The sequence below is a fragment of the Rhipicephalus sanguineus genome, chromosome 1 (assembly GCF_013339695.2).
Source record: "Rhipicephalus sanguineus isolate Rsan-2018 chromosome 1, BIME_Rsan_1.4, whole genome shotgun sequence".
In the NCBI taxonomy this organism is placed as follows: Eukaryota; Metazoa; Arthropoda; class Arachnida; order Ixodida; family Ixodidae; genus Rhipicephalus; species Rhipicephalus sanguineus.
Window position 1 is genome coordinate 68,476,205 of NC_051176.1, and position 27,303 is coordinate 68,503,507.

Sequence of the window (27,303 nt, forward strand, 5' to 3'; positions counted from 1 at the left end):
AACCATCTTGGTTCGACGAATCTCCCTTTGTTTGCATACCTGGGGCCTTGTTTGTGAAGGTCGCACGAGTTATCGACTTTTTTTTCTGCTTCCACAGATTGATCTGTGTCCCGATACCACTGATTCATTGTTTCAAGTTACTGTCCTTTTAATAACGGAGAATTGTGATCCTCGTTACCAAACATTTGTACCTAATCGTGCGCGAGCTGTGATTGATCCGGAGCGCGTTCAATCAAAACAACATCGTCCAACAGGTGCAAGACATGATCGACTTCTTCTGCCAGTACATCAAGGGCGACAAGATCGGCCTCATAGCGAACGCGCACCTCGTGTGGGCGGACTTGCTGGACGCCGGCATCAATTCGCGTCGCTGCCGCGATCTGGCCCGGAAGTGCGCTGTCAACCTGGACTTCGCAAAATGCGGCGACCTGAAGGGGTTTCAGAACTCTGAGAAACCGCCCATGTACCCTGACTTCATGGAGAAGCAGGACACGAAGAACACGTACTGCTCGCGGAAGGTCCTGGGCCAGCTGTACAGGAACTGCAAGAAGGTACCCTTGGCATGCTGGCTCATAATTTAGCACTTTTATACATATCGATGTAAGTGTTCTTCGGACCACAAGGAAAGTAGGCCAGCTTAAATATCTACTAAAGGAAGCTCGAAGGCGTTCACATACGTATGGTGTAAGAGTTGTGAGCGACTCGATGGTTCTTTTCAAGTTCGATAAAGGTAGCCTTAAGGCCATTGCAGGGACATTTTATGGCGCGTGATCGCACATATTTGTAACCGCAGTTCCTCAGAACATCACGTCGATGACGTGATGTTCTAAGAAACTGATATCAGTTAGCTAGAAATGTACTTACCACCCCTGCATTATTGCCTAGTTTGCTTCAGTAGTATATATTGCCATTGCCTGCCAACTTCACCAAAATGAAATATTTGTCGTCTTGATCTGTGAGAAGATAACATTACGCTGTATTAGGACCTCCACTTATGATTAGGGATCGGAGACTCGAAAATAGGCCAATTCATTGCCCCCGTTTCTTTACGTCATAGTTAGCTCGTGTGAACGCAGCCAACTATGAACGCACTTCAGTGAATGTTTTGCGGTGTACACCACCAGGTTGAGCTGAGCACCGAGTGCCTGGACGTAGTAGAGGACACCCTACCAGACCCGCGGTTGCTGCTGGAAGGACGAGAAGCTTTCTTGGACGAAGCCAAAAGTGCCTACCGAAGGTAAGACGGGAAAAAATTGGGCGTATTATGTCACTACGATACCAACATGGATGGGTTTACCTCGGTGGCATTCCATGGAGTTTATTTTGCCTATAATAGCAAACGCGTCATGGATCTTGCGAGAAAACCTTTTTTACAGCGTGTCGGCACTCGCTCATCTTTGCGGTCGCAAATGGTGGAGAATGTTGCGAGGCCCGCCGTATAACTTCTAGGAAGGCGCCAGGAAAAAAAAAATCGTTGTAGGCGAGAAAGCATGATCTGGACTGCTTCGGCACCCGAAACATCAACGCTTTTCTTTCGTAAATGACATTTTCGCATTCGTCCAGCGCGTTGATTAATGTGAGCAGCATAAGAATTGGCCGTGGGTGCCTGCACTATAATGCACCTCCGCTTATAGGCGATTTACTTAGCTCATCGCAGTCTGACGAAGTCACCAAGTTAGTTTCGATGCCACAGCAGCTGCTTTTGTCCGATGACGCTCCCTAGCCGGCCTGTAAAGAACTATGTAGAATCACTAACGCGTTCGCCGAACACACGTTCGACGCAGATTTGCGAAAAAGATCACTTGCCGAAAGCCAAAGATTGGTGTAAAAATAAAGATTCACGATGACGAATTGAGGCCACCGGACGAGCACTTGCCTGTTTAATAACTGTCGGAGTTTACCGTCCGAAAACCACGATATGATTATGAGGAACGCCGCAGTGGAACGTTCCTGAAATTTCGACCACCTGGGGCTCTTTAACGTGCACCTGAATCTAAGTAAACGGGCCTCAATATTTTCGCCACCATCGAAAATGCGTCTGCCGCGGCCGGGAATGGATCCCGCGACATTCGGGTCAGCAGTCGAGCCCCATAACCACTGGAACACCGTGGTGGGGTGTACTTACTTACTCATCCACACAAAAGAAGCAACGCCTAATGCATTGGCTGTACTCCAAACCATAGCATGGTTAATCGGTTGCCGATATCGATTTATTTGTGTACACTGAAGGACGAACGTCCTTCCATCCAGTTACGCTGATTTGAGTGATTCGATCCTACCTTCATGATTACCGCACTCCACGCAGTTTTCTCTCGTTCTACTCGTTACATGTTTTGCATTGCTCCGCTTTTTATCGCTCTTGGTAAGCTGCCCCTTTTTGCCTTTTTGTTGTGTAGTCGAAGGAATCACGTACGGATGCTGTGGCAGTGTTGTCGACCACGTAAGCTCCTCTGTGCTTGCAGGTACGCGATGAAGATACGGGCGCTGCTGAAGTCGTACCGCATCGAGAGTGAGAGCGAAGCCCTCTCCGGTGCGGTGTCCAAGTTCAGCAAGTACGTGAAAGAAAAGAATGACCCCACGGACGTGGCCATGGTGCTGGAGAGCCAGGTCGAGCACGTGATACGCAGAACGCGTGAAGAATTCTCCTCTCAGACTGTCAGCGAGCTGCAGGAGAACTTGAAGGCCTCGGCGTGGTACCAGGTTTGTCCAATCCATCCATGTATCGATAGCGTGTAATAGGACAGAGACGACAGAAACAGCTATTCAGTGTTGTACCCCCGTCGATTCCCGTTCTGTCCCGTGGCCATAATATTACTAAAGAAGCCTTGTAGTCCCGTACGTAAGCGCATTAACGATATAGTGTCGAGCGCGTATCGCATGAAATGTGGTTTTGTCGTCGGCGATAAATCTATCGCGTTCAATTCTTAAAAGCAATGCTTAATGTGTATTGATTGGGAATTTTCCAGTCGCGTCTAACAAAATGCCAATCCTTCAAAGCCTAGAAAATGTACTTGTAAGCTTGGGTGCAGTTAAAAAAAAAAACAAGTATCGGTTCCTACTGTATCCTGACGTCATGAGAGTATAAGCTTCTGGCCACGTGCTTGCGCAGGTTTCACGGCCGCTCCTTCGCCTGCCGGGCGCCATATGTGTGGCAGGCTAGTACGCAATCAACGATGGACGAAATTTTGTCTATATATAGCGGCTCTGACGACAGTAACGACTTCAAGTGCGAAGTTCCCAAGAGTGCAAACTCGCGAACTATTTCGCATTCGACCCCGTCTCAACGATAACGCCAAGCTAGAGGGCTTGCGGATTGGAAACGTCGACTGTGTATTCGTGTGTACACGCGACGATAGAGCGCAAGTCCGCTCGCTCGCTTAACGGGTCCGCTGAACTACGGTGACTGCACGGCAAGAGCGCGCGGACTATCGAGAAAGCGAGGCGCGGTCGGCCATTCTGTATGTTTTTGAACCTGATACCATGACAACTTCCGGCTGCGGCTGCGTGAAGTCACCAGAATTTGTACTGTAGCTCAGCGTGCACGCTCGTGTTGATGTCAGTAGGTGCGCCATGCGAAACTCTACTTCTAAAGTTAAATGTCTTACCGGCATTTTCTCACCTTCACACTTATGAGAGCCGTCCCTGTATACAGGAGATTTCTATGACAGAGCAAACTCGGCTTCGAAAATTGGTGTCAGTACACCTCTAAAGGGGACATGACACCAAATTTTCGATGATAATCTGTGTTATGTGGGTTAATCCTTGTGCGTTCACAAACACGCTCGCGATATTTTAGCAAATTTGGTCGAGCACCTAATTTGCAGCTGAATATTTTTATAAGCACGCGAGAGGGCGCGAGAGTCGGGCAACACTAACGCACTCGCGACTCTCTCTAGCCGTGACTTAATCTACAGTGTACACTCTAGTTAAGCTGCTTCCTGTGCGAGCATCTACATTCCGTGCACGATTTCGTTCCGTGGTCAGCTGCGCATGCAATCGAGATAATTTAGCTTCGTTCAGCTTGGCATTGAAATAGAAAGATTTACTCCGCTCCATGCAGCACAGGACGTCAAATACGCCATGTCAAAATGGCGGTCGCCGCCGGGCACAATAGGCAGTTTATTTCTGTCTTCCGCTGAAAGCCGGAAATTGTTAAATAACCGCGTCCTCCAATTCTTTACTGCCTCTACGCGGCGCCTTGTTGCCTCTTTGTTGGAGAGAGAGAAAAAACTTCGTTATAACAGCAGTCAGTGGACGTCAGGAGAAAGTACACCTCCCCCGTTGCCTCTATAACCATCGGCCGGAATCCCCTGAGACACGGCAGCAGCAAGGGTTAAACTGATGATGTCCAGCTGAACGTTGTGGTCTGGGCTGCGAAGCAGGGCCTCCCAGGATTCTACAGAGTGCGAGCTGTTGTACTAATTTAGCGCCCGACCTATATGCTTCCTTCTACTTGTTTCTCCGTGCCCTCTTTCCTAGTTTGCGCACCCCTCCGATGTCAACCGACTCGCCCAGCGACGAGTCTTACTCAACACTGGTTTGAACAGCGGGACTTAAAACGAGGAACAAAAAGAAGCCAGACAAGGACGTCGCTGTACTTTCAACCGATTTCTTTTTATTTCTATGCGCGCGGCTATATAAATAACCAAAACAAGCACAGTCACTAACAGGTATCTAACACTGATTGATGCCTGGTGTACTCGTTTACTCGTTTGGCGTTACTCGTTTGAAGTTCCGCTGTTCAAACCAGTGTTAGCTATGAACCAACTAACTCCGGCGAATGCCGTTTTGAAGTGTTACTTGTTGCTCCACTTTGCGAAGGCGCCTACTTATCACCTTCGGATCGTGGGAACGCGGATTCGAATCCCGCCTCGCGAAGAAATTTTTATCGCGAAGAATATTTGTTTCTTTTCTTTTTATCTTTCTTTCTCTCTCTCTGTAATCGTTCTCTCGCCCATCGGGTTATTCTATGCCGCGCCGGAGAAATCGCCGCGCGTGTACTGGGAGCGAAGCAGAAGACGACGACGACGACGATGAAGAGGAGGAAGAGAGCGCGTGCCGGTTCATGATGATGATCATTTCTGTCTCCGACAGACAAATTACGGCTAGCTTAAACAGCTCCGCTGTTAAAAGAACGAAAGAATGCGCATTAGTTAACTTTAATCTGTTCGCATTCCAATTTTCCATGGCTGCACATCGAAATGTTGCGGCTACTGAAGCCCGTGTAGCTTCAGTAGCAAGGGATGAAAAATTCTTCATCAGGAAATGTCGCTCGAAGCTACGTTTCGACAAGTTGATTTGTCGAAACGTGGACATTTTCTGTTCAAGGATTTTTTCATCTCATCAACCTCCATCTTGCCTGAACTTCTGTCTTTAGTACTAGCAAGGGGAATTTAGCGACACCTGGAGAAAAAAAAAAGGAACGGTGGAAGGGGCATGGTTGTGTCCAGGCATGGTGTAAGCGATCCATCGATCGACAAAACACATTCGCGGGGCCTTTGTGCAGGTAACGTACGAGCTGCAAGCGTCAGAGGGAGGCATCCAGAGCTTTCCGTGGGTCGTGTCTGACGTGCTCATGCGCATCCTGGTCGACGCCAGCCAGTCAGCATGCGGCGCCGCGCCACCCTCGAGAAACAGCTTCACCCAGCGGCTCGGCGCCCTTCTGCTCGATAGAACGCCGGCCCGCAGCGATGGTCAGGGTTCAGGGAACCCAAGAGACGAGGCTCGACTTCTCAACAATCTGCTGAAGCTGATGTACGACTGGATAGACTCCAATCGTGAGTTCCTCTTCGTCAAAGAGCCACAGGAGGTCGGGGTCTACAAGAACATCATGCGGGACGCCTGCGTCAAGGTGCGGAATCACTGTTTATATAAAACAGAGAATTTAATGGAATCGCGGAAACGCATGCATGCATCGAATAGATGGGTCAGGTGCATGACTCATCACACCACTTGAATCTGAACAGCTCCTAAATAAGCAAGGGCCGCTGCGATACATGTCTTCAGACGATACGTCATAAGAGAGCAGATCAACAAGTGCCAGGTGCAGACCTCCGTGCTACACTGGCAGTAATGTTGTTCATGGCAACCGCCGTCGTAGGTACAACTGTCCCTGAATAAATCTTTAGCACATGAAGGTGAATGCAGTACGTCCTTGTGGCTTAAAAGATTTTTCTTGCATATGCGCAGAGTCAGGTTAAAAAAGCTTTTTTTGTTGTTTTTACTTCTGGCTTTGTAGTTACTGTGGTCATGCATGGCTGCTATCCAGCGAGCTAACTGCATGGACAACAGCGCTTAAAACTACTGCATGAAAACCACAGCGACGGCCTAGTGAGCGGAGCAAAAACTATTCAGTAGCGTCAGGCTGCGATTTGACGTCAGCTAGAGGCATAATTAAAATTGTGGGGATTTTACGTCCCAAAACCACGACTATGAGTATTAGGGACACCGCAGTTGAGGGCTCCGGAAATTTTGACCATTTGGTGTTCTTTAAAGTCCACCTAAACCTAAACACACGGGCCTTTATCATTTCGCCTCCATCAAAATGCAGCCGTCGCTGCCGGGATTTGATCCCGTGACCTTCGGGTCAGCAGTCGAGCACCGTAGCCACTAGACCATCATGGCGGGTAGCTGGAGGGATATGCCGAGGTGCTAGAACGTACAGGAGCGCATACTCTTAGCAACATGCACTACCATTATTAGAGCTCGACTAGACGCATCGTCTGTTCCCCGTGCTTTATGGAAGGGGCACGTTGGTTAAAGCAAGCCAAAAAATGCAAAATTACAGACGTCTACTTTGCAGACGCCAGGTATCTACGGAAGCATTTGCTGAGCATAGCTGTAGCGGGGGCGATGACGGACTAGTTTGGTTATTGAAAGCCTTAACTGACCGTAGTGAAGATAGTGTGTTCCCGCGCGCAGTTTGTGTTCGTGATTTCTCCGAGCATTTTATATCCACATGGTTTTGAGTGCCACAAACGTTAGCGCGCGATTTCTCCTGCGGGATGTCAACAACGAGGTAAATAGGTATCACATTTTTAAAGAGAAATATTAAAGCGGTTGCAATTTCTTGATGCATAGGTATGATGTATCGCTCTATAGTACTTGGAAAGAGGAGTATAGTACTTGGAAATTATAGTGCATCGAACTGTAATATAGAAGGGAGTTGCTTTATTAATAGCACCATCGCTTGCACGGAACGGTACAGGTGTCCCGTTCCCTGTCCCGAGATATGCAGCCGCACAAGCTGGTCATTCTGTGCCTGCGTTTCGCCTGTGCTTGGTGCCTCAAGATCTTTCAAGGCGGCAGCGACGGAGAGGTCATCTCGAGGGAATGCAGGCGCCGCTACCGGCTCGGCCATCTGGCGCTCATCACTCTGAACCGTCTTTCCATGTCCGGAAACCTCGCCTACCTGCGCCGAGCTCCGGAAGGAAACGTGTCCACCGAGTTGGTCAGGTATGCAAAACCTATAGACTCTGTCGATATAACTTTTTCACGCCGACGGTCGGTCACGCTGATAATAGTGTCGATTACGGCACGCTTAATATATCGGTAGGGCGAATTGTATTTAACCTATACCATACCTTATTAACACCGCGGGGGAAGCACGCACGACGAAAAACTCTTGTCTGTGTCGCCTAGAACCGCTGTATTCTACTGCGGTATGCATAGATAAACGTAGCGCGTAAACACATTCTGCATGTAGTGCACAAGGAACGCGCCGAAACTGTCAGAGGTGGGTTAAGAGTGTTTCCGTAATGGATGTCTCCCATTCGTAACTTATCAACGTGCACCTAACCCAGTCACGAAGGCTTTTTCAAGTCCAGGTGTGAAACTTTCAGCTTTTCATTTGCAAGCGCTTTTTGCCTTTGGCCGCCGAAGGCACAGATGGGCGCTGAGTATAATCACCTGACAGCGGCGCATGTCCTCATCCTTATTTTCGCGAATGTGCGCTGCTTCACCGAGTTCATGGATGACCAACGATTCCGTCAGTGAACGCTATGTAAATACTAATATTCTCTTAGGAATAGCATTCCAGAAATCAAGGGCCTGGGATTTGCATTGAAAAGCGGTGACGTCCATTGACGTGCGTCTGCCACTTATAGATGTGAAGTTGCAAAACGAGCGATAACGGGGGTGAGTTCAAGGATCGCAGGGCAGCAAACACTCTGCCTGACCACCTTGTCGCAGGATTTACATCGACAGGGCCGATGAGGAGTTCTTCACAATAATCCGCCGCTACGAGGACATCTTCACGGTCATCATGACGGACTGGTCGGGCGTTGACACCATCCAGTGCCACATCAAGACTGACCGGATGGACGAGTGGTTCCTTCAGCTCATGGTCACTGGGAGCCGCTGGGCACTGGAGCGTCTCAAGGACATCGTCGTGTACCCGTCGTTCCGCGAGGTGCTCTCGCTGGTCTTCAAGCGCCAGATATCTCAGCCCTGAAGCAAACGCCGAACTCTGCCGCTTTCGCCTGTAAGTTGTTTGTGTACAGACCGGCTATTTGGGCGACACCTATTGCAGCAGGATCGATTGTTGGGTCCATCTAGATGCATTAAAGCTTCTTTCTACACAACGAGCATTCTTGAGGTCCCGAGCGAGAAGTAGCTTTGGTCTTTCACTTTTAGTTTAGGACTCGCCACTGTGTATGTAAAATATTTACAGGAAACACTTATCCGCGCTGCGCCCCTTCTCGCTTAAGATTCCCTTCGGCCGCGACTTGGCGACATCTCCCATATCACAGAGAATTCGAATAAGTTTGCTTAATTACCGATTACTCCATTTTAGTGGCATTTCAAGACAGTTAAGCACTCACCTATTTCGCGTCTCCTGTCGATTTAGGTACTGGAATTGTTAGGATGTCGCGCCATGAAACGGCGACAGCACTATGAGTTTTTGGTATTACCGCATTGGATACTACCTAACACTACAACTATTCACTACAAAGGGTTTGTTTCGAGCTAGCGTCTTCATTAAACATAAGCTAAAATTTGCAGACATTGAAATCATGGACGTTACACTTCCTTAGCTCCGCCAATTCCTCATGAGCTCTGCTGACACTTAGACATGCTCGATAACTACATTTGTCTATGTACTCCAACTAATATGTCTCTCCGTCGTTTTATCGCAACTATTTTACTGAAACCTTTGTTGGCGAAATTTCGGTTATGACCTTTATTTTTGCCCTTCGGTCTTTTGTGTGCCTGTATAACCTAGCTGCATTATACTCACGCATCGTTACTGTGTGTGTCTAGCGCATGTATTTCAAAATGAGTGCTATTGCAATTCTATTGTGAGTGCTATTGCAAATAATATTGTATTATGTGTCTCGTTGCCACCACCACCGATGCCCGATGTATATGTACGGGGTGAGGACGTAGTCAAGCGGATAGTTGTATTTATCTTGAGCCCCTCCATCAACGTTGTAGTGGTGGAATAAGTTGTTATTATTATTATTATTATTATTATTATTATTATTATTATTATTATTATTATTATTATTATTATTACTATTATTATTAAAAGCCAAGAAATGAGAAGAGGCGTAAGCTTCTCATTTGATAGTGGAACGCGATAGTGTTTCGGGGCCCGTTGGCATCGCCTTCTCGTGAACGCCTGCCATGCTTCGCTTCTCGGTGGACACCTCAACAATGCCGTGAGAAGAGGAACGTCTGTGCGCGCGATATTTGCCATTGTAAACTCTCCTCAAATAGTTAAACCATCTAGTGAAAGGTAATCTTCTAAAATTAAGTATGCATAACTTTGTTTTCGATTACACATCATGCCGCCAGATTTTAGTCATGTTTTAAAAGCTTACCTCATTTCTCTTTTCGTCGTTTACAGGCTCAAAGAGGGTCCACGTAAAGTAGTCTGCACAGCAAGGCAGCCTCTTCACAAGCAGCTGACAGCCACTTTATGCATCTGCTCCGCTCACTAAGTGTAACTGTTTGCTAGCTTTTTTTTTTTTTTGAACGGACAGTGTGGTGCGGATAACTTTTCAAGGCGCTTACTTTTTTTTTTTCACGAAGTGTGACCAAGCAGCTCGCTTTGTAGTCGAGGGTTCGTGGCAAAGACTTTGCACGCGTTTTCCGGTGATCGGCGAAATTGCTTTTTTTTATAGCCACTTCAGGTTACCTGCTCTGCTCACTAACTGCGCGCTGGTTTTATTTTACGTTTTTTTTTTTACTAGAACAATCTTAAAGCCGACTGTCGCAGCTTGCAACTACCTTCAGCCATTTTTTTATGAAGGGTGACGACAAAGTTCGCTTTTTTGTTCGAAGTGTTCATGACGTACACTGTGCACGCGTCCCGGGAGCAGAACATTTTGCGTTTGGGTAAATAAAGGTGTTTGTGACTTCTGTGAGAATTTGTTGTGTGAAAGCGCACGGGCACCATTCCAGTCTCTTTTGAGAAAGGGTGCACGGTGCTGGCATCGTGGCGTGCAGAATCGTCCTTTGTGCCACGGACATGTGAGCTATTCCCGAAGGCCAAGATGGCCGCTCTGATATCGCGAGCTCTAAAAGGGTGCTCGGACACGTTTTAATAAATAACGGGAAAACCATGCGCGCATCTCCCCCATCGAAAATAACCCCTTCAGTCGCAGTGTCTACAGTTCAGTACATCAACTTCGGAGGCGCGTCACGCACCGCGTATTTCTTCAAATGGCCTGAAACGCACATTCGTGCAGGCTTCCCGATTGAACAACTAGCGGTCATTTAACTTCATTGTGCAGCGTACTGCTGCAGAGGATCACTCTGCTGGAGACACTACCATGTTAGACGATCGTTCAACGTGCCGCGTTCCAGGGCCAACGTCAAGAGTATTTTTTTCTTCGCTCGAAACGAATTCAACCAAAAAAACAAACTGCATACATTTCGGGCGTAATAGTTGATTCTTTGTATGCAAGGATTGAAGCTGACTTGATACTGAAACTCACACAAAACAACACATTCCTTCTTTGTATGCAAGGATTGAAGCTGACTTGATACTGAAACTCACACAAAACAACACATTCCTTATTTTCTTTCTTGGAATGTAATACCGAGTGCCTTGGAATCATGCCATGCGAATTTGGCGCATTTGAGGACAGTGCATCATTCGTACTGAAGGGAATAAGCTGACACTCTGACATGGCGTCTGCTTATTGAGGCGGCTAAAGATGACAGGACGCCCTCGAGTCGCTGCATGAGGCCGCCGTAATGCTTCTGACTGGTAATCCAAAGTACGTACGAAGTCAAGCCGGCACTCCTGGCGATTCATGTCAGTAAGTAGATCGCGAAGGAGACGGGATGTACAGACATAACGGCGCTGAAGGTCTCTACATTGTGATCGCATCGACTCGCAATGACGCTACCGGCAAGCGCAAAATAGCGGAAATAATCGCAGCAGACGGCGCCTTGAAAAAGAAACCAAACGTGGTGTATGGGGAAGGTGTAATAGCAATGAAACACCATTTTGTTTGGGCCTTCAAATACACCCATAAGCATGCAAATTTCTTTAGCGCGTACAAGCCTCAAACGAGTAGCCTAGGTGAAGTGGTTTCTAGTCTCCGAGTGGTGGTCCTGGATCTGTCTGCACCTTCTGTGGCGCTACAGGGCTGTAGCGTACGGCTAATGCGAACGCTTCGTAATCACTGCTGTCGTTGGAGCGGAAACAATGTTCCCAGGTATTGAGAAGTAAAAGCACAAGTGAGTAGAAAACGGCGATTAAACTGGTCGCAGCGGCCGCTGCGCCGCATCGAGACACGTAAGGCACGTTGCTTACAGGATTAAACGCACGCTGCGCGAACTTCTCGCGATTGTAAAAGCGAATGAAGAATGATGATAATGATGATGATGAAAACTTTATTTACCAAACTATTAAGAACTCGCGGCGGGCCGTCTAGTCCGGGGCCACCGTTAATTGGCTTTCCCCGAGCCCTGATGGCCCAGTCCGCTACCCACTACTGGCACTTAAAGGCATGGCGGAAGGAGAAAGAGGGGAAATATTACGTCACGCAGCCAGCCTTGGCAAGCCTTTTGCGTCAAGATCGTTACCTTTTGCGTCAAGATCACGCATTAAACGAGATTAGCCGAGACTTCGGTGTATGGTGCCCGAAGCGCGCTTGCTCGGCGCAGTTCTGCCGGCTCACGGAGGTGGTTCAAAGACAGAACGCCACTGGGACTACGAAAGCCTACCGCGATCTCTGACGTTTTGATCACGTGGTGGGACAGCACAGTGGGCTTCAATCGCATTGCGCAATGCTTCCTGCGTTGAGCAGCGTCGCCGTCGCCGTCGGTGGCGTAACCGATAGACATGATAAAATAAATGGGAATGAAGTACCCAGGATTGAATGGGATTTGAACCCGCGCCCTCTGCGTGGCAGTCGAGTATTCTACCACAGAGCCACGCCGTTGCTTGAAACTCCTTCGCAAAAAGACCATATACAGGCGTCATATCCGTCAAGGAATCGTGTTAACATATGTAATATAGCGCGATAGAATAGTTAAATAACAACCAGGCGTCACACAATGCGAATCGCGCAACGGGTGGGTCGTTGAATGGTTCCAACCCATTACAAAGCGCTCAGCCATAATTCTTCATCGTCATCAGCCACAGCACAAAGTGCACATAATGCCTTACAGATGTGTAGCGGGTACCACGCTTCTCTGTGTAATGATGAATAATGGCATAGTGGGTGCTTCCCTACTTCATAAAAATTACGATGATCTATGGCATAGTGGGTACCCTGCATGTGTACTTGTATTAGTTACCCCAAGAGAGCCACGCCGGTGCCTAAAACCCTTCGCAAGAAGACCCTATGCACGCGTCATGTCGGGAAAGGAATCGCGTTAACATATGTAATATAGCATGGTAGAAGAGTAAAATAACAACCGGGCCTACAGAATGACGAATAATGGCATAGTGGATGCTTCCCTACTTCGTAAAAATTACGATGATTTATGACGTAGTGGGTACCTTGCATGTGTACTTGTATTAGTTGCCCCGAGAGAATCAACAATGTGCAGCTCTTCCAGCTTTCGCAGTTACTGTGCTGCATGTTCCGCGCAGGCCTGGTTTCCTGTCGAATAGATACAGGTCGCGCACGTGTTTGTTTTGAAATTATTTTCACCTATGTAAAGAATGATTGTGCCTCGGTTTAGGACGTTGGAGGCCTAAAACGTGTTTTGCCTGCCTATTTTTGTCGCCAAAAACGTTGTTTTACCAGCCTATTTCTGGCGCCTAAAAGGCGCTTTTATAACGCCTAAAAATATGGCCTCTAGTCGTCACATAAAGCTAATTGCGCAACTAGTGTGTGGTTTAATGCTTCTCACCCACTGCAAATGTGCTCAGCCATAATTCTTCATCGTCATCAGCCACATGCAGCATCAACGAAGTGCACATAATACTTTACACATGTGTAGCGGGTACCTCGCTTGTCCGCAGAAAGACGAATACGGGCATAGTGGGCGCTGTTCTACTTCCCAGAAATTATGATTTAAGGCGTAGTGGATCCTTGCGGAAAGCCAAAACTTCAAAAACAGTTGGCCTTGCCCCAACAGGAAGCTGCGCTCAGCATTGGCATTATGCAGCATCGTAATCGTCGGTGAATTTTTTTTCTACCTCCATGTACTTAGGATCCGGGCTGCGCAGGGTGGCCTCCCATTGCACTGCGTCACTGTTAGGGTATGCAATTATTTTTAACGCGTTAGCGTTCTAGGGCTCGTTTCGCAGAAATTCCGGTGTCGGCGTCGGTGTCGGTGACGGTGTCGTTGGTTGCGAGCGAAAAATCATCTTGTCCGTGACCTAAAAATCTAGAAAGATGCAAATAAATTAAATAATAAAAAGCTTCGGCTTCGAGTGAGAATCGAGCCCAGGCCATCTGCGTGGCAAGCAGGTGTTCTACCACAAAACCATGATCTTTCTTGAAACTGTTTAGAAAAAAAAAAATGCTACGTGAATGTCATGTAGTGGAAGTCGTCTCCTTAACGCATGTAATATTGTGTGGCAGAAGCGTAGAATCGCGCCAGGTGTCAAAACATGTGAATTCCGCAACGAGCGGGTGTTTTAAAGGCCCACCCATTACAAAGCGCTCAGACATATTTAATCATCATAATCATCAAAAGCATCAACAAAGTGAACAGCTGCGTAGGATCGCATGTTGCCTTACGGACGCAGAGTAGACCCTTCGCTGATTCGCAAAAGGAAGAATTATGGAGTAGTGGCCACTAAACTGTACTTGCACTATATTAATGAGAACTTGCACTAGGCATTCTACGATAATTTGAAACGGCAAATATTACGGGCACAGTCGTTCATTACCTCACGGCACGGTTGAGGCGCATGCACCGAGAACCGAAGCCATTCTAGCAGTTGAGAAGGCGATGCATATGGGGCCCGATTAAGCTCTTGCGTTCTACTCTTGAAGGCGAAGTTCAAGCGTCCTCCAACTTTTAGTGCGGAACCTTCTACAGAACCAAATTGTTTGTAGTAGGCCGCCTTTGTTTTGACAATGTTGGTAGAGATTGGGGCACAATTAGTGAGGAGAGGAAACCATCAGCCTGTTTGTGTGTACCCTGCGTAGCATAACGGCTCGTAAGCGCGGAAGAGATGGATGCGGGATAGGCAGTGTGCGCTCCCATGAGTTGTTTCCTGTAGGATGTCGTGGCATGTAGTTGGTGCGCGTTGAAGGGCGGTTCAGTCCATAGGTCGGGAAAAAAATTGGAGCTCACTCAGACTCACTCAAGAAATATATTTTGCTCTGAGGACTCACTCAGACTCACCAAAATTTACCTCAACCGGACTCACTCGGACTCAAACTCAGAAACATATTATTCAGTCGGACTCACTCAGACTCACAGCTTGACCTGAGCCTGAGTGAGTCGACTAATGAGTCGGTCAGCGTAAAATTAGCTTTTTCGATCATGTTGTGAATGCGCCTGAACGCCAATATCTCACATAATCGGTGCTTTACGATACGCCTCTTGATCTTGTACCTTCAAATGCTTGTTATCAGTGGTTTGAATCACTAAGAACGTTTTTATGAAATACGCGACTCACACAGTTTGCGGGGGACGTCATGGCACCCCCCCCCCCTCCACCTCACGCCTGTGATCAATAAATATTGAAGTGGCGCATGAACGCTATTGCGTTGTGTGTGAGTAGACTTGAGTACAAACGTAAGCCGATATAAGACTGATAGTAATGCTGAAAATGAGTAGATAGGACCATAGGTCGGCAATAAATGGTGGAGCTCACTCACACTCACTCAAGAAATATATTTTGTGCTTAGGGCTCACTCAGACTCAGACTCACCAATATTTTCCTCAACCGGACTCACTCGGACTCAAGCTCACCAAAATATTACTCACACGTACTCACTCAGACTCAGACTCGCCGCCCTATCTGAGTCTGAGTGATTCTGAGTGAGTCGACTCATGAGTGAGTTTGCCGACCTATGGTTAAGTCAGCGGCCTCAAGAGGAGGAACAGTTCGGCGCAAGGGCTCCTTGAGAAGGCCAACAGCATGACGTCATGCTCCCTTCCAGTCTCCTTTTCCTTCCTCCACGACATTATAATACGGATGGAGCTTAAAACAACGTCGGCTTGAAATTCACGGCACAGAACAACAGGTTTTCATACTATAAACACTAGAGGGTCAGGCGCTGCGATTGTTCAACCATAAGGAAATCTACATGACGTAGTCATGTAGACTTCCGATCAACCACCACGGGAATCGCATTGCGCAATTCTAGCTCCTTTCTTTTATTCTTCCTCCATGCACTCAGGAATGCACCTTAACATACCCGGAGTGCGCCTTAATATACCTGCAGTTACGAAGAAAGGAAAAATGTCAACGGTTTCCCTTAAACAGGCCGCAGTACTGTTTTTATATGTTGTCTACAGCGCTCACACCCATATTACACTGATTCAGCTATGACTACAAGCTCAACCGCCTCTGTAATAATTCCGGCAAGATCTATCACAATACAGCTCAAAATGTTTCACGCAATCTCAACTACAGCTGCTGAACTAGTAGCCCTCCATGATGCTCTTCAGTTTGTCATAGAGCAGACATCTAATTCGTGGTCTATCGTCTGAGATAGCGAAGTAGCCCTCCAAAGTTTACCCTCCGCTTTACGTCATGGCACACATGAGCAGCTCGTAGCGGAAATCAGGTAAGTCCACCGTGAAGCAATAGAAAAAGGGTGCGAAGTAATATAATATTCCAGTATGTGCCTAGTCACTGTGGCATTCAGGAAAATGACCAAGCGGACGCAGCTGCCCGATCCGCTCACGACGGCGTCAGCAGTATCGCCATTCCCCTTTCAAGATCGGTCGCCGCAAAAGAACTTCGTGTGCTAGCCTGTCGTCTAGCGTTGGACTTGTGGAAGTCAGCGACATTTATAAGTTATCGGCTGCATACTTTGGACGCTGATCTTGAACTACGTATACCGTCCAGCCTATCACGACGTAACTCTACTCAGCTGGTCCGTCTGTGGCTTGAAGTGGCTTTCTCAAATGCCTATTCATTTATTATTAAAATGGCTGAGAGCCCGTCATGTGAAGTCTGCGGGTGCAGAGAAACAGCGGCTCACGCCAGCGCCCGAGGATTTACGGTCCGGGAGCAGGCATTAGAAGAGCCAAGCTCCGTTTCCACAACGGCTCCGTTTGCTGCGCGGGATCGCCTTCTAACATTTCACGACATCTGCAGCCACTACCGCCTCGGCCGTTTAACCTTTCCGCCGCTAATAGCTAAATCCCCGCGCAGGCGACAAATGCAGACTCGCACCTTTCCCTCTCCTCACCTTCTTCACCTCATGTACCCCTGTCTCTACCTGTCCTCTTCTTGTAAATATTGCTCCGCAACGAAGGCCAATCTCAGTCATATCATGTGGGCTGCCCTAAGCACCCCCCTCCCCCGTCCCTCCGAAACATATTAAATAATGAGGAGCAGTGGGAGGCTGCCTTGCGCAGCTCGAAACCCGACGTCCAGGAGGCCATCCTGGGTTGGGCAGAGAAGGTTGCGGAGGACTACCGTGTGTAGCAACCTCCCCCTATCTCTATCCCTTTGCCCCTTTCCTTTCAAAAGGCGAAATAAATTTTTTACCTACCTACCTAGGGCACTGGCCTGCCCGGTCTTCAACACGAGCCGCTCTGAGGGCGTTGCTGCGGTTTGTTCAAGCAAACGGACTGAATGACAAACTGTGAGTTAGCAAACTGCCGACAACTCTTATTTCTGCCGTTTCGTTCCGCGCACAGCAGCGATATCCTGCCGCAATGCAAGCCCAGGCCTACTCTACCTCTTGTGCGCAGATCGAGTTACTGGCTAAGATTCTTGTTCATCCTCCTGTACCATGAAGTAAAACAAAATGAAACTAAAACCTTCTGTTTTTCATTGTTCCAAATATTCTGGTCCTGGGCGAATAATGCGGAAACGACAGTGAGGTGGTTACTTATCGCATGCAAACGGACTTTGAAAACGGTCATTTTTTGTTTTTATTTTTTTTTTCATTATCTTTTACCTATATCGCTCTTTGAATTCTTTTACAGCTATCACTTTTTATATGCATCGCGTTTCGTCCTTCTCTTTCTTTTAAATGTTGTATGGCGTTTAGTATTGCTTTATTTAATGCTTTTCACTCATTTCCCTTTATAAACGACAGCGTGGCTAATACCCCTCGTGGGTATGAGTCAGTTTCCCCTAGGCGACAAAACAAAACGTTGCCCTAGAGTGGGTGTGAGCCACAGATACTAGGGAACGACAACAACAACAACAACGAAGTGCCTCGTTCGGCCGCCCGCGTATTATCATTCGCAAAGAACAGAGCGGCAGCAATGAAGCTGCGTTCGAAGAATTCTGCGGTCCAGAAGAGCGACTCCCGCGCCCGAGGACGAGCGTCGCGGTCTGCGGCGAAGAACGAGCGCCAAGAATCGTCCGTGTCGCCGCGAAGACCGCCCGCAGACCAAATCAAGCAGCAGCGGGCGGAAGGCGAGGACAGCGAGGAACCACCGTCTTCCGGCGAATCTACGAATCGCACCGCAACGAGCACCGAGAGTACGCAGGCCACGCAGTCCACCACGCGCAGCGCGTCTCCCGGGTATGCGCTCTCTCTCGCTAAACGGGGAAAAATCTTCAGTTTCGTTTAGTGCCCTTCAGGAGCCGTGCAGCGGCTGCTGGCCGTGGAGTACTAGCAGTCGTCGGCACAAAGCATGACCCTAAAGGGAAGCTGATGTGGTTTTAGAATGTGGTAAAACTTCGTGGTTAACGAAGACCGACGTTATTGTCGACGATGTCGCAATTTTTTCCGCGGTTCTTGATGGCCTTATCTCTCGCCTAAGCAGTCTCCACTAGTAAATGTCTTTGTGATAGCGGCAATCGTCGCCTCGTGGCAGCAACAGATGTCTTCGCCCAGGCCTGTAGCCAGGGGGGGTGGGGGGCTAGGGGCCGCCCCCCCCCCGAAATTTTGGAGAAGTAGGTGTTTTTCTCAAATAGTCCAGGTTTTCACCAAGTGCCCCCCCCCCGAAAAAAATTCCTGGCTTTGGGCCTGTCTTCGCCCGTACGAGCACCGACGGACGGCCAGTTATGCGCGTGGCACAAAGACAACACAGCTCCCCGACGCCCTCTTCACGTATATTTTGCATTACTTGGCTATCCCACAATACTCTGGCCTGCCTCTAGGCATGGCCTCGATAGGATGACCGCATAAAAAATGGAGAAAGCTGTATTCACTTGGAGTAATCGAACTTGGGTGTGCAGGGAGGTAAGCGAACGCCTGTTCTCGGTGGCGTAAGCTAACAATTGAGAAGGGGTCGCAAAATTTATTTATTTTATTTACTTGAAATACTGTCAACCCTCTCCTGAGGGTCATTACAGGGAGGTACAACACTTGGTACAAATAAGTAGGTACATAATTATACAACTTACAATAAAATTTTTAAACTGAGGTACATTTATACAACATTAGAAGTACTCTCTTACAGCCAACAAAAAACAAAGACATTTCAAATCACATAACAATAAAGAACAATCGGGATCATTTTTATGACAAATCACAAAAATGTAGATCAAGTGAGTGCATAAATTTGTGAACATCATTCGTATGTACTACGTCACCCGGTAATACATTCCACGCCTCAATCGTTTCAGGGAAGTATGAATGCTGGTACATTTTCGTTCGTGCAAAGTATGGCTGCAGCACTCGCCCATGATTTGCCCTCTCGCTTCGTTTCCCAGGTAGCTGTATGTAGTCATTTCTGTTAATTTTAAAATCACCCTCCAATATTTGAAAAAGAAACTTTAATCTATGTTTAAGTCTGCGTTTTTCAAGTATCTCTAGATTACAAAATTTTAGCATTTCTGTGACTGAATCAGTCTTCCTATATTTTGAGCATATAAAGCAAGCCGCAAGCCGTTGTATTCTTTCTAGTTTATTTACCAAGACTTTCTGGTGGGGACTCCAGACAATACTAGCATAATCAAGTATTGGTCGTATAAATGTTTTAAAAGCAAGAAGTTTCACGTCCATACTTGCGCCCTGCAGTTTTTTTCTGAGAAAGTATAACTTCTGTGAAGCTTTAGAACAAACAGTATCAATATGTGTATGCCACTTTAAGTTTTGCGTAATTGTGAGACCGAGATACTTAAATGCGCCCACTCTGAACAAACTGTGATTACCGATATAATATTCGAATGGAATAGTCGCTTCCTTCCGAGAAATATGGGTAACGGTTGATTTGGTGTAATTCATTTCCATTCCCGAACTTTGACACCACAAGTGTAATTTCTGCAGGCATTGGGCAACGTTCAACTGGTCATTCCTACTAATCACTCGCGCGTATAATAAACAATCATCAGCAAACAGTTTGAGCTTTACAGGAGGTTGTACAATGTCTGCGATGTCGTTGACATATATCAAAAATAACAAGGGCCCGAGGACCGAGCCCTGTGGTACACCAGAAAACACTTCCAATGGACTAGACACAGAGTCGTCAATTTTCACAATTTGATGCCTGCCATTTAAGTACGCTTTAATCCAGCTAAGTACAAGTCGACTGAGTCCCGCACAGCGAAGCCTATTTAGTAATCTATCGTGAGGCACTTTATCGAAGGCCTTAGCGAAGTCTATGCAGATGACATCAATTTGTTCATGCAAGTCTAACGCTGTCGCAAAGTCATGGATTGTTTCAATTAGCTGTGTTGTAGTTGAGACTTTACTCCTAAAGCCATGCTGATAAGGATAAAAGAAATTTAAAAAGAAATTTAAAAGAAAAAAAGATAAGGATAAAAGAAAGCTCTGCGCCAGTCACATGGGACTGAACTAGTACTAAGGGACTTTTGAAAAATAATTTGTAAGTAGTAAGACATCCACTCCGCATAACGCTGCAAGAAGGGAGTGGGTGTTTCATCAGGTCCGCATGCTTTTTTAGAATCAAGAGACAATAAGCTTTTTAATAATCCTTCTCGACAAATAATAATATCTCCCATCGGTTCAGAAAAGTGACATACTGGACCCTCGGTTTCAGTTCCGCATACGCGTCTTGTAAATACTGACTGAAAAAAAGTATTAAGGCAATCTGCAATATCAGCATTCTGCGTCACAATTTCATTTCCCCGTTTCAGCTCCTCAATTTTATCGCGCCTATCAGACATATAAAGCCAAAACTTGCTGGGCGAATGTTTAATAAATGTACTCAGCTTGCGAATAAAAAAAGCCCGCTTAGATTCTATCAGGTCTTTCTTCAGCTCCCTTCGTACACGTGCTATTTCCTCGACGTCACGGTTTCTTCTTCTACGCAGTCTTTTTAGCTTTCGTTTTTTATGAATAATGCCTCGCGTTATCCACGGATTGCGCTTTTTAGTCTTCTGCGCTCTACTAGGAATGAATTTGTCGAAGCAATGTTTAACGATACCCTTGAAACGCTGCCACAATTCTTCAACTGTTTCGAGCTCGGATATGTGCTGAAATTGACTAAACGAATACCCCAACACGTCAAGGATGGAAGTGTCATCTGCATTCGCGTAGTCCTTTACCTGTACAGTCTTATAAGTTCTAGCCCGTGAAACACTCAGTGGAACAGTGACAAAGACTAATCTGTGATCAGAAATGCCCTCCTCAACACATATCTCGTAATTGCATATTTTGTTTGAAAGGAACACCAGGTCCAACACTGACTGAGATGAAGGTGTTATTCTGGTATATTCATTCACTATTTGTATTAAGTTGTGAGCGAACGTAATTTCCAACATCTTTTCAGCACTTTCAATCTCGACCTGACCAGGCAGGAAAGCGTCCCAGTTAATATCAGGCAGATTGAAGTCTCTAGTCAATATGAGCCTGGTGTTCCTGTTTACATGAGTGCAAAGAAAATTATTCAATTCATCAAGGTACTCTGGAGCTGTAGCGGGTGGTCTGTACACGACACCGATAAGGTATACTGCGTTTGAAAGGCTTATTCTACACCGCACTGTTTCTTGTACATTGCTTTGAACCTGTGACGCCACAATAGAGTTTTTTACTATGATAGCAACACCGCCCCCTCGTGAATCCCTGTCACATCTAAACATTTTGCAGCCTTCCGGCGCAATGCAGTCATCAGGGACACAATTGTGTAGCCATGTTTCAGTTATGGCCACCACGTGTGGACTTCGCGAAAGCAAAATGTATTCCACTTCAGTTACCTTATTAACGATGCTTCGTGCATTAAATAAAAGAAGCCGTAGCTATGCCTGTGGTGACAAAAATGGCGTTCCCAGCGCCTTAGATGACGTGTTCTCTTCCTGTTCACTACGCGTGACTGTGTCGGCAGCCTCAAGAGCATTTCGCTGTTTTCGTATATCTTTTCGGTTTCCACACACGTATCTTTCATCTCGAGCGACATCCCAACCATATAAATCACCATTAATTTTAATCTTATCATGCACCAACTTAACCTGGGCACCATTAGTCCTATCTGAAGCTGCACTCTTGCATAGCTTGCGCCTTATTTCAACTGTCTCTCGGGCGTAGTCGTGGCTAATGGTTATAGCTGTCCCTTTCAGTTTTTTTGCAATTTTGAAGGACGCTTTCTTTCTCACGGTAATCATAAAATTTCATAATTATGGGCCTATCTTTCCCTGGCTTTTCCTTTCCAAGTCGGTGGATTCTTTCAACCGTTTGGACTTCTACACCAAGGGTTTCGTTAAAAAGTTTGTCGATCACAACTTTCTTTAAATCAAACACTGAAGCGCCCTTGCTTTCGGGAACACCAAACACCAGAAGATTATTGCGTCGACTCCGGTTTCCATAATCTGCAAGTTTTTCAGCTTGCTCCTGCACGATGTGTTCGAGGTTCTGAATTCGTTTGTTCATTTCCTGTATTACCGCAAGATGTCCGCTTAATTTCTCAGTTCGTGTGTTTAATTCACTGATTTCATCCTTAATAGTGTCTATTTTGCGGTCCGAGGCCGTTTGGTTATCTAGAATTGCTTGTAGCATCTGAGCATTTGTAGGCCCAGGGTTTTGCTCTATATCTCCCGACAGCAGGAGTGAAATTGTTGTACAACAATGTCACAGAATAATGAAACATCTGCCAGGGCACGGCACTAGTAACAAAAACCGATCATCACTTCTATAACAAAAGACATTTCCGAAGTAACCAACCTGCAGATGTACAAACGAAGTCTTAGGCATGTTGACCATCAGATGCGTGACGTGCCCTCTGTAGAATTTGTTGTCGCGCTGGTCCTTTAGTAGATCCGCCGTTGATGACGTCATGCGCAGTGAATGAGCATTCATCGGTAGGCAGATCCCAGTCCTGCTCGGCCGTCCGTGAGGTAGATCGGGTGCAGACTGAAATCAGTACGGCGATGTGGATGCAGAAAGCCACAGCATAACCTGCAGATGTACAAACGAAGTCTTAGGCATGTTGACCATCAGATGCGTGCCGTGCCCTATGGGCGGTATTAGCATGGAAGAACACTGCGACTATATATATTGCCCCGACATCGATCGAATAATACACGACTCGTGGAAGGAGAGTTTGGGAAGGTCTCCAGAGATGCGCATCGAGTTTTTATTGTTGACGCCAGTAAGCCAAACGAGTACACAGACACACTCAGCGCTCAAACGGGTGTCGCGGCATGAACAGCTCACACGTAGATGGTTGGAAGGTGTTCACAGATGATGCCTTTTTGACGCTGCATGCGTTCAGTCGGTGGTTAAGTAAAAGCAAAATTTTTGTTTGCGACCTCTATGCGTTAATTAGCAGCTTTGTGTATGTTAATCCCGAAACTGAATTGTAAGTGCTCTAACGTATCGTATAATTAATGCTAGCGTAATTAATTATGACCAGTTTTGGTGTCGTTCAAAACGCCCGCCTAATGTCATAAGAAATCATTAGAAACTAGCACCCCACCGCGGTGAAGCACCATAAGAACACGTGCAGCCAAGTTTTGATGACGTTGAGAGCGCGCCTTTTGAGTCGGGGCTCCGCGTGCGAGAGACAGTGAAACGATGGGGATGCCGCAGTATCAGTTAGGGCGTGACACAGCAAGCACGTTCTCCTGCCCAAGCTCCTGCGATACACCCGCCTGCCAAGCACCCATTATACTTTCTAGAGTGCCTCCTCAGAAAAAAAAAAATTAAAGCCAGTTCTACGCCCATGAAATCTGAGTAAACAATGCAGCCGGCAAGCAAGCGCCACCACCTGGAAAACGCAGATTGAGTTCTTTCTTCATCTGCTTTCATATTTTCTTTCATATTTCTTTCTTTACCTATTTCTATGTTGCCCTCTCTCCTCCTTTCCCTCCTCCTAACCCACACATCACTCCACCTCACCCTCACTTCCCTTTCCCACCCCCTTGCTATGCTATACCATGTATGGCTATGCTATGCTCCTCGCACGCGCCTGTCTCCGTCGCGGTCGCACGCGTTTTTCTAGCTCCTCAGTTTTTCATTTTCTCCGTTTATTTTTTGTTTAATTTTTCATCAACAGTTATGATCTCCTTACCCCCTCCTCTATCGTTTGATTTACTTATCTATTCTGCTCTCCCGGGTCCAGCCCTCATTGGGGATTAAGTAGGGCGATGTAGGTCCGCCTAACCTTTTTTTTTTTTTTTTTTTATCGGCCTTTTCTTTTATATCATGTTTTTTTATTACGCCCCACCAGCCGATTCCCTCCCTGTCCCTCGACACTCCTTGTGATGGACGACAACTTTCCGCCAAGCTCCTGTCGGAAATCACCATGAGCTGTAGCTCTAGGCGCTCTCGAGCGTTTGAACTTCTTCTTCGGGAGGCAAACAACCTCCTCCGGCAAGATGACTCCAAAAAATCGCTGTCACCTCGCCGCCGTCCTCGCAAGGTTCGCAAGAGTCTTGCTCAGCCACGCAGGTACAAACGACCCGCCACTGTTGTGCCAGGCTCCACAAACCAGGCGCCCGAACCGCCATCCAGCCCCGGCCCCTTCAACTCCACGGGCGCCGTTCCCTCCACAGTCGAGAAAGACGCTGCTGCCATCTTGGCTCGTCCTCCCTCCCAAGTCGGCCATTTTAACGCCGAGGCAGATTCCAGCGAGCAAGTCACGGTGGATCAGGAGGGTCAACGACCGCATTGGCATTCCAGAGGGGAACCAGGAGGGACAATGCCCCTTGTCAAACAAGAACCCTCCCCCTCCCATCGCAGGGGGGAGCGAAGAAATCACTGCCTCATCAGTTTCGTTGAATGAAGCCACACGAGCGCCCACCAGGCCCCTTTCCCCCTTTGCTGACGTCACGGAGGAAGCACAGCTGACTCCAGGGAACCCAGCTCCCGTTCACACGTGCACAGCAAGGTCAGGCGAGCCATTGCCCATTCTTGAGGGAAAGGAGCCCCTGAATGGCGTGCCCTCCTCCCCACTCCCTCGCGCCAACCGCGTTCTGGGACAGCTGACGGCTGAAGAGTTCCCCGCCCTCTCCCCCACTGGGGCCCCGAGCGCTACAGAGCTCTGCGCACCAAGTGTTCCCATCAACACCGGGCGTCGGTCTCAGCGTGCTGAGAAGCCCGCTGCCAGCGACCCACGCCCCCGGCCCCCACGGCACACAAGCCCCGGCACCCAGCTGGAGACGGTACTCTACAGACCGGCTGTGAGGAGAGAAACTTTCCGAACAGCCACACAGGAAGCCATCTCCTCCTGTTTGGCTCCTCTGGAGGGCGTCAGTCGCGTCCGCGTAAATTTCGGTCGCAACGTCGTCGCGGTCGACGTCACCGCCGGAACTCCACTCGACCCCCTGCTCGCTGTGGCTGACATCTGCGGCATTGCTGTGCGCGCGAAGCAGGCGTCGACGAACACCTGCAGCGGCGTCATCTATAACGTCGACCCCGCGCTAGACGAGGATTCGATCCGCGCCAACATCGCGTCACGGTTGCCTGTCCTTCAGTGCTCCCGCTCTGGTCGCCACGTTATTGTGCGCTTCGCCGGCAACAAGGCTCCCCCTGATGTGGAACTTTTCAAACAGCGCCGGCCCGTGCGTGCTCGCCGTCCACGACCAACCCAGTGTGAGCTCTGCGGACGCTATGGGCACACGGACGTAACGTGCACGTCTGAGCGGCGATGTGTGCGTTGTGGCGGACCGCACTCCCTCGGTGAGTGCACCGCGAAGAAGGCGAGGTGCTTCTATTGTGGCGCAGCTCACCCTGCTACCGAGCCCCGCTGCCCTCGTTGGCAGGAAGAGCGGCGCTTGTTGGAAGTGCGCGCCGAATCGTCGCTCCCAATCTCGCGCCGTGAGGCGCTCGCTATCGCGCGTGGACAGAATACAGGAGACCCAGCAAAACGCGGCTCTACCACCATGTCCCGTGCCCACCCCCTGGTTTGCGAGAACTTTTCGTACGCGGCGGCCGCTGGTCTTCCGTCTGCAAAGAACTCACAAACCGCCTCAGACAAGAGAAACTCTGTGATCGCTGTGCTCTCGGCAGCGCTGACAGCCGCTATGGATTTTCTCCCTCTCGGCTGCCCCGTTCGCCCGCTCTGTGCTGCAGCGCTGGCCACCCACCTTGCGTTAACAAATGATGGCGAGTGATCGACACGAGTCTAGGCCACGCATACTGCAGTGGAACTGCCGTTCACTGCGTCGCCGACAAGCAGAGCTCGCAGCGATCCTTCCCCTGCGCGACTACGACGTCCTTGCTTTGCAGGAGACGTATGTTCGCGTGGAGGATGTCTCGCTGCCCGGCTACATCGGCTACAGCAGTTCCACGCAGTGTGCGCTGGCTGAGTGCAATAATGCGCCGTGCTGTGACACCGCCCACCCGCCCGGGAAGCCGCGCGCCGGTTTGTACATTCGTGACACACTCGCTCATGCGCTTGTCCCCACAGAACATTTATGCTGTGCGACGAGTGAGTGCGTTGCTGCCACAGTCCGTGTGGACGGCGTGGACACTTCTGTCGCGAGTGTTTATGTGCGCCCAGTCGTCGCGGCCAGCTGCGCGTTTGTGCCGCGCCTTGTCGCCGTGCTCGCGCGTGACCACGTACTGTGTGGAGACTTCAACGCGCACCACGTCAGCTGGGGTTGCCGTACCACGGATGCGCGCGGTAGGGACCTATGCGACGCGATCAGTTCGGTGGGACTCCTCGTACTAAACTCCGGGGAACCCACCTTCATCCGTCGCAGTGCGGCCTCGACAGTGATTGACCTGGCGCTGGTGTCAGAACGCTGCTCCTACGAATGGAAACGCCACGCTGACACTGCTGGTTCTGATCACTACCCGATCACACTCCTTCCGTGCCACCCCAGCCGTGGTGCCGTTCGTGAATACAGTGTTGTACGGTGGCCACTTTTCCGTGACCTGTGCGCGAGCGTGCAGAGCAGTGATGATTTCTTTTCGCGCATCGCGGACTGTGCTGAGCGTGCGACAACGCGCTGTGTTGTTCCCGCCGGCACGCCCTGCCCTGACATCAAGCTGCTCAACCTCCGCGCAGTGCGCCAACGAGCACAGCGGCGGGCGCTGCGCTCCTCGGTCCCCGGCGCATGGACAGAGTACAACCGACTCGACGCTGTGTGCCGGCGGCACGCGCAGCGTCTACGCGACCGCAGCTGGACGGGCGTCTGTTCCTCTCTGAGTGACCCACGCCGACGTCGCCGCGGCTGGCACATCATGCGCGTCCTGATAAACCCGAAAGTGTCGCGCTACCCAGTGCTCGCCATAGCCGTTGCGCAGGGCATCACTGAAAGGGAGCTTGCTGAACTGCTTGCCGCCTCTTTCGCGCCTCCTTCCCCCTCTAGAGCGGGGAGCGCTGGCGGTGTCACGACAAACGCCGCACCCCCGCTCCCTCCCCTGCCTCCCGTGGATCCCATCACCTCAG

General features: G+C 48.7%; 1 protein-coding gene across 1 annotated transcript in view; it reads left to right on the forward strand.

The window, feature by feature from the left end:
• LOC119392810 (uncharacterized) overlaps positions 1-8,452 on the forward strand; it is a 31,921-nt gene extending 23,469 nt beyond the window's left edge. Inside the window, exons 15-21 of the mRNA XM_049417586.1 lie at positions 98-105; positions 224-551; positions 1,125-1,237; positions 2,463-2,700; positions 5,507-5,851; positions 7,208-7,455; positions 8,191-8,452. Coding sequence (XP_049273543.1) covers positions 98-105; positions 224-551; positions 1,125-1,237; positions 2,463-2,700; positions 5,507-5,851; positions 7,208-7,455; positions 8,191-8,452 — 1,542 coding nt within the window. The remainder of the gene's footprint in view (positions 1-97; positions 106-223; positions 552-1,124; positions 1,238-2,462; positions 2,701-5,506; positions 5,852-7,207; positions 7,456-8,190) is intronic.
• Positions 8,453-27,303: the final 18,851 nt, after the last annotated feature.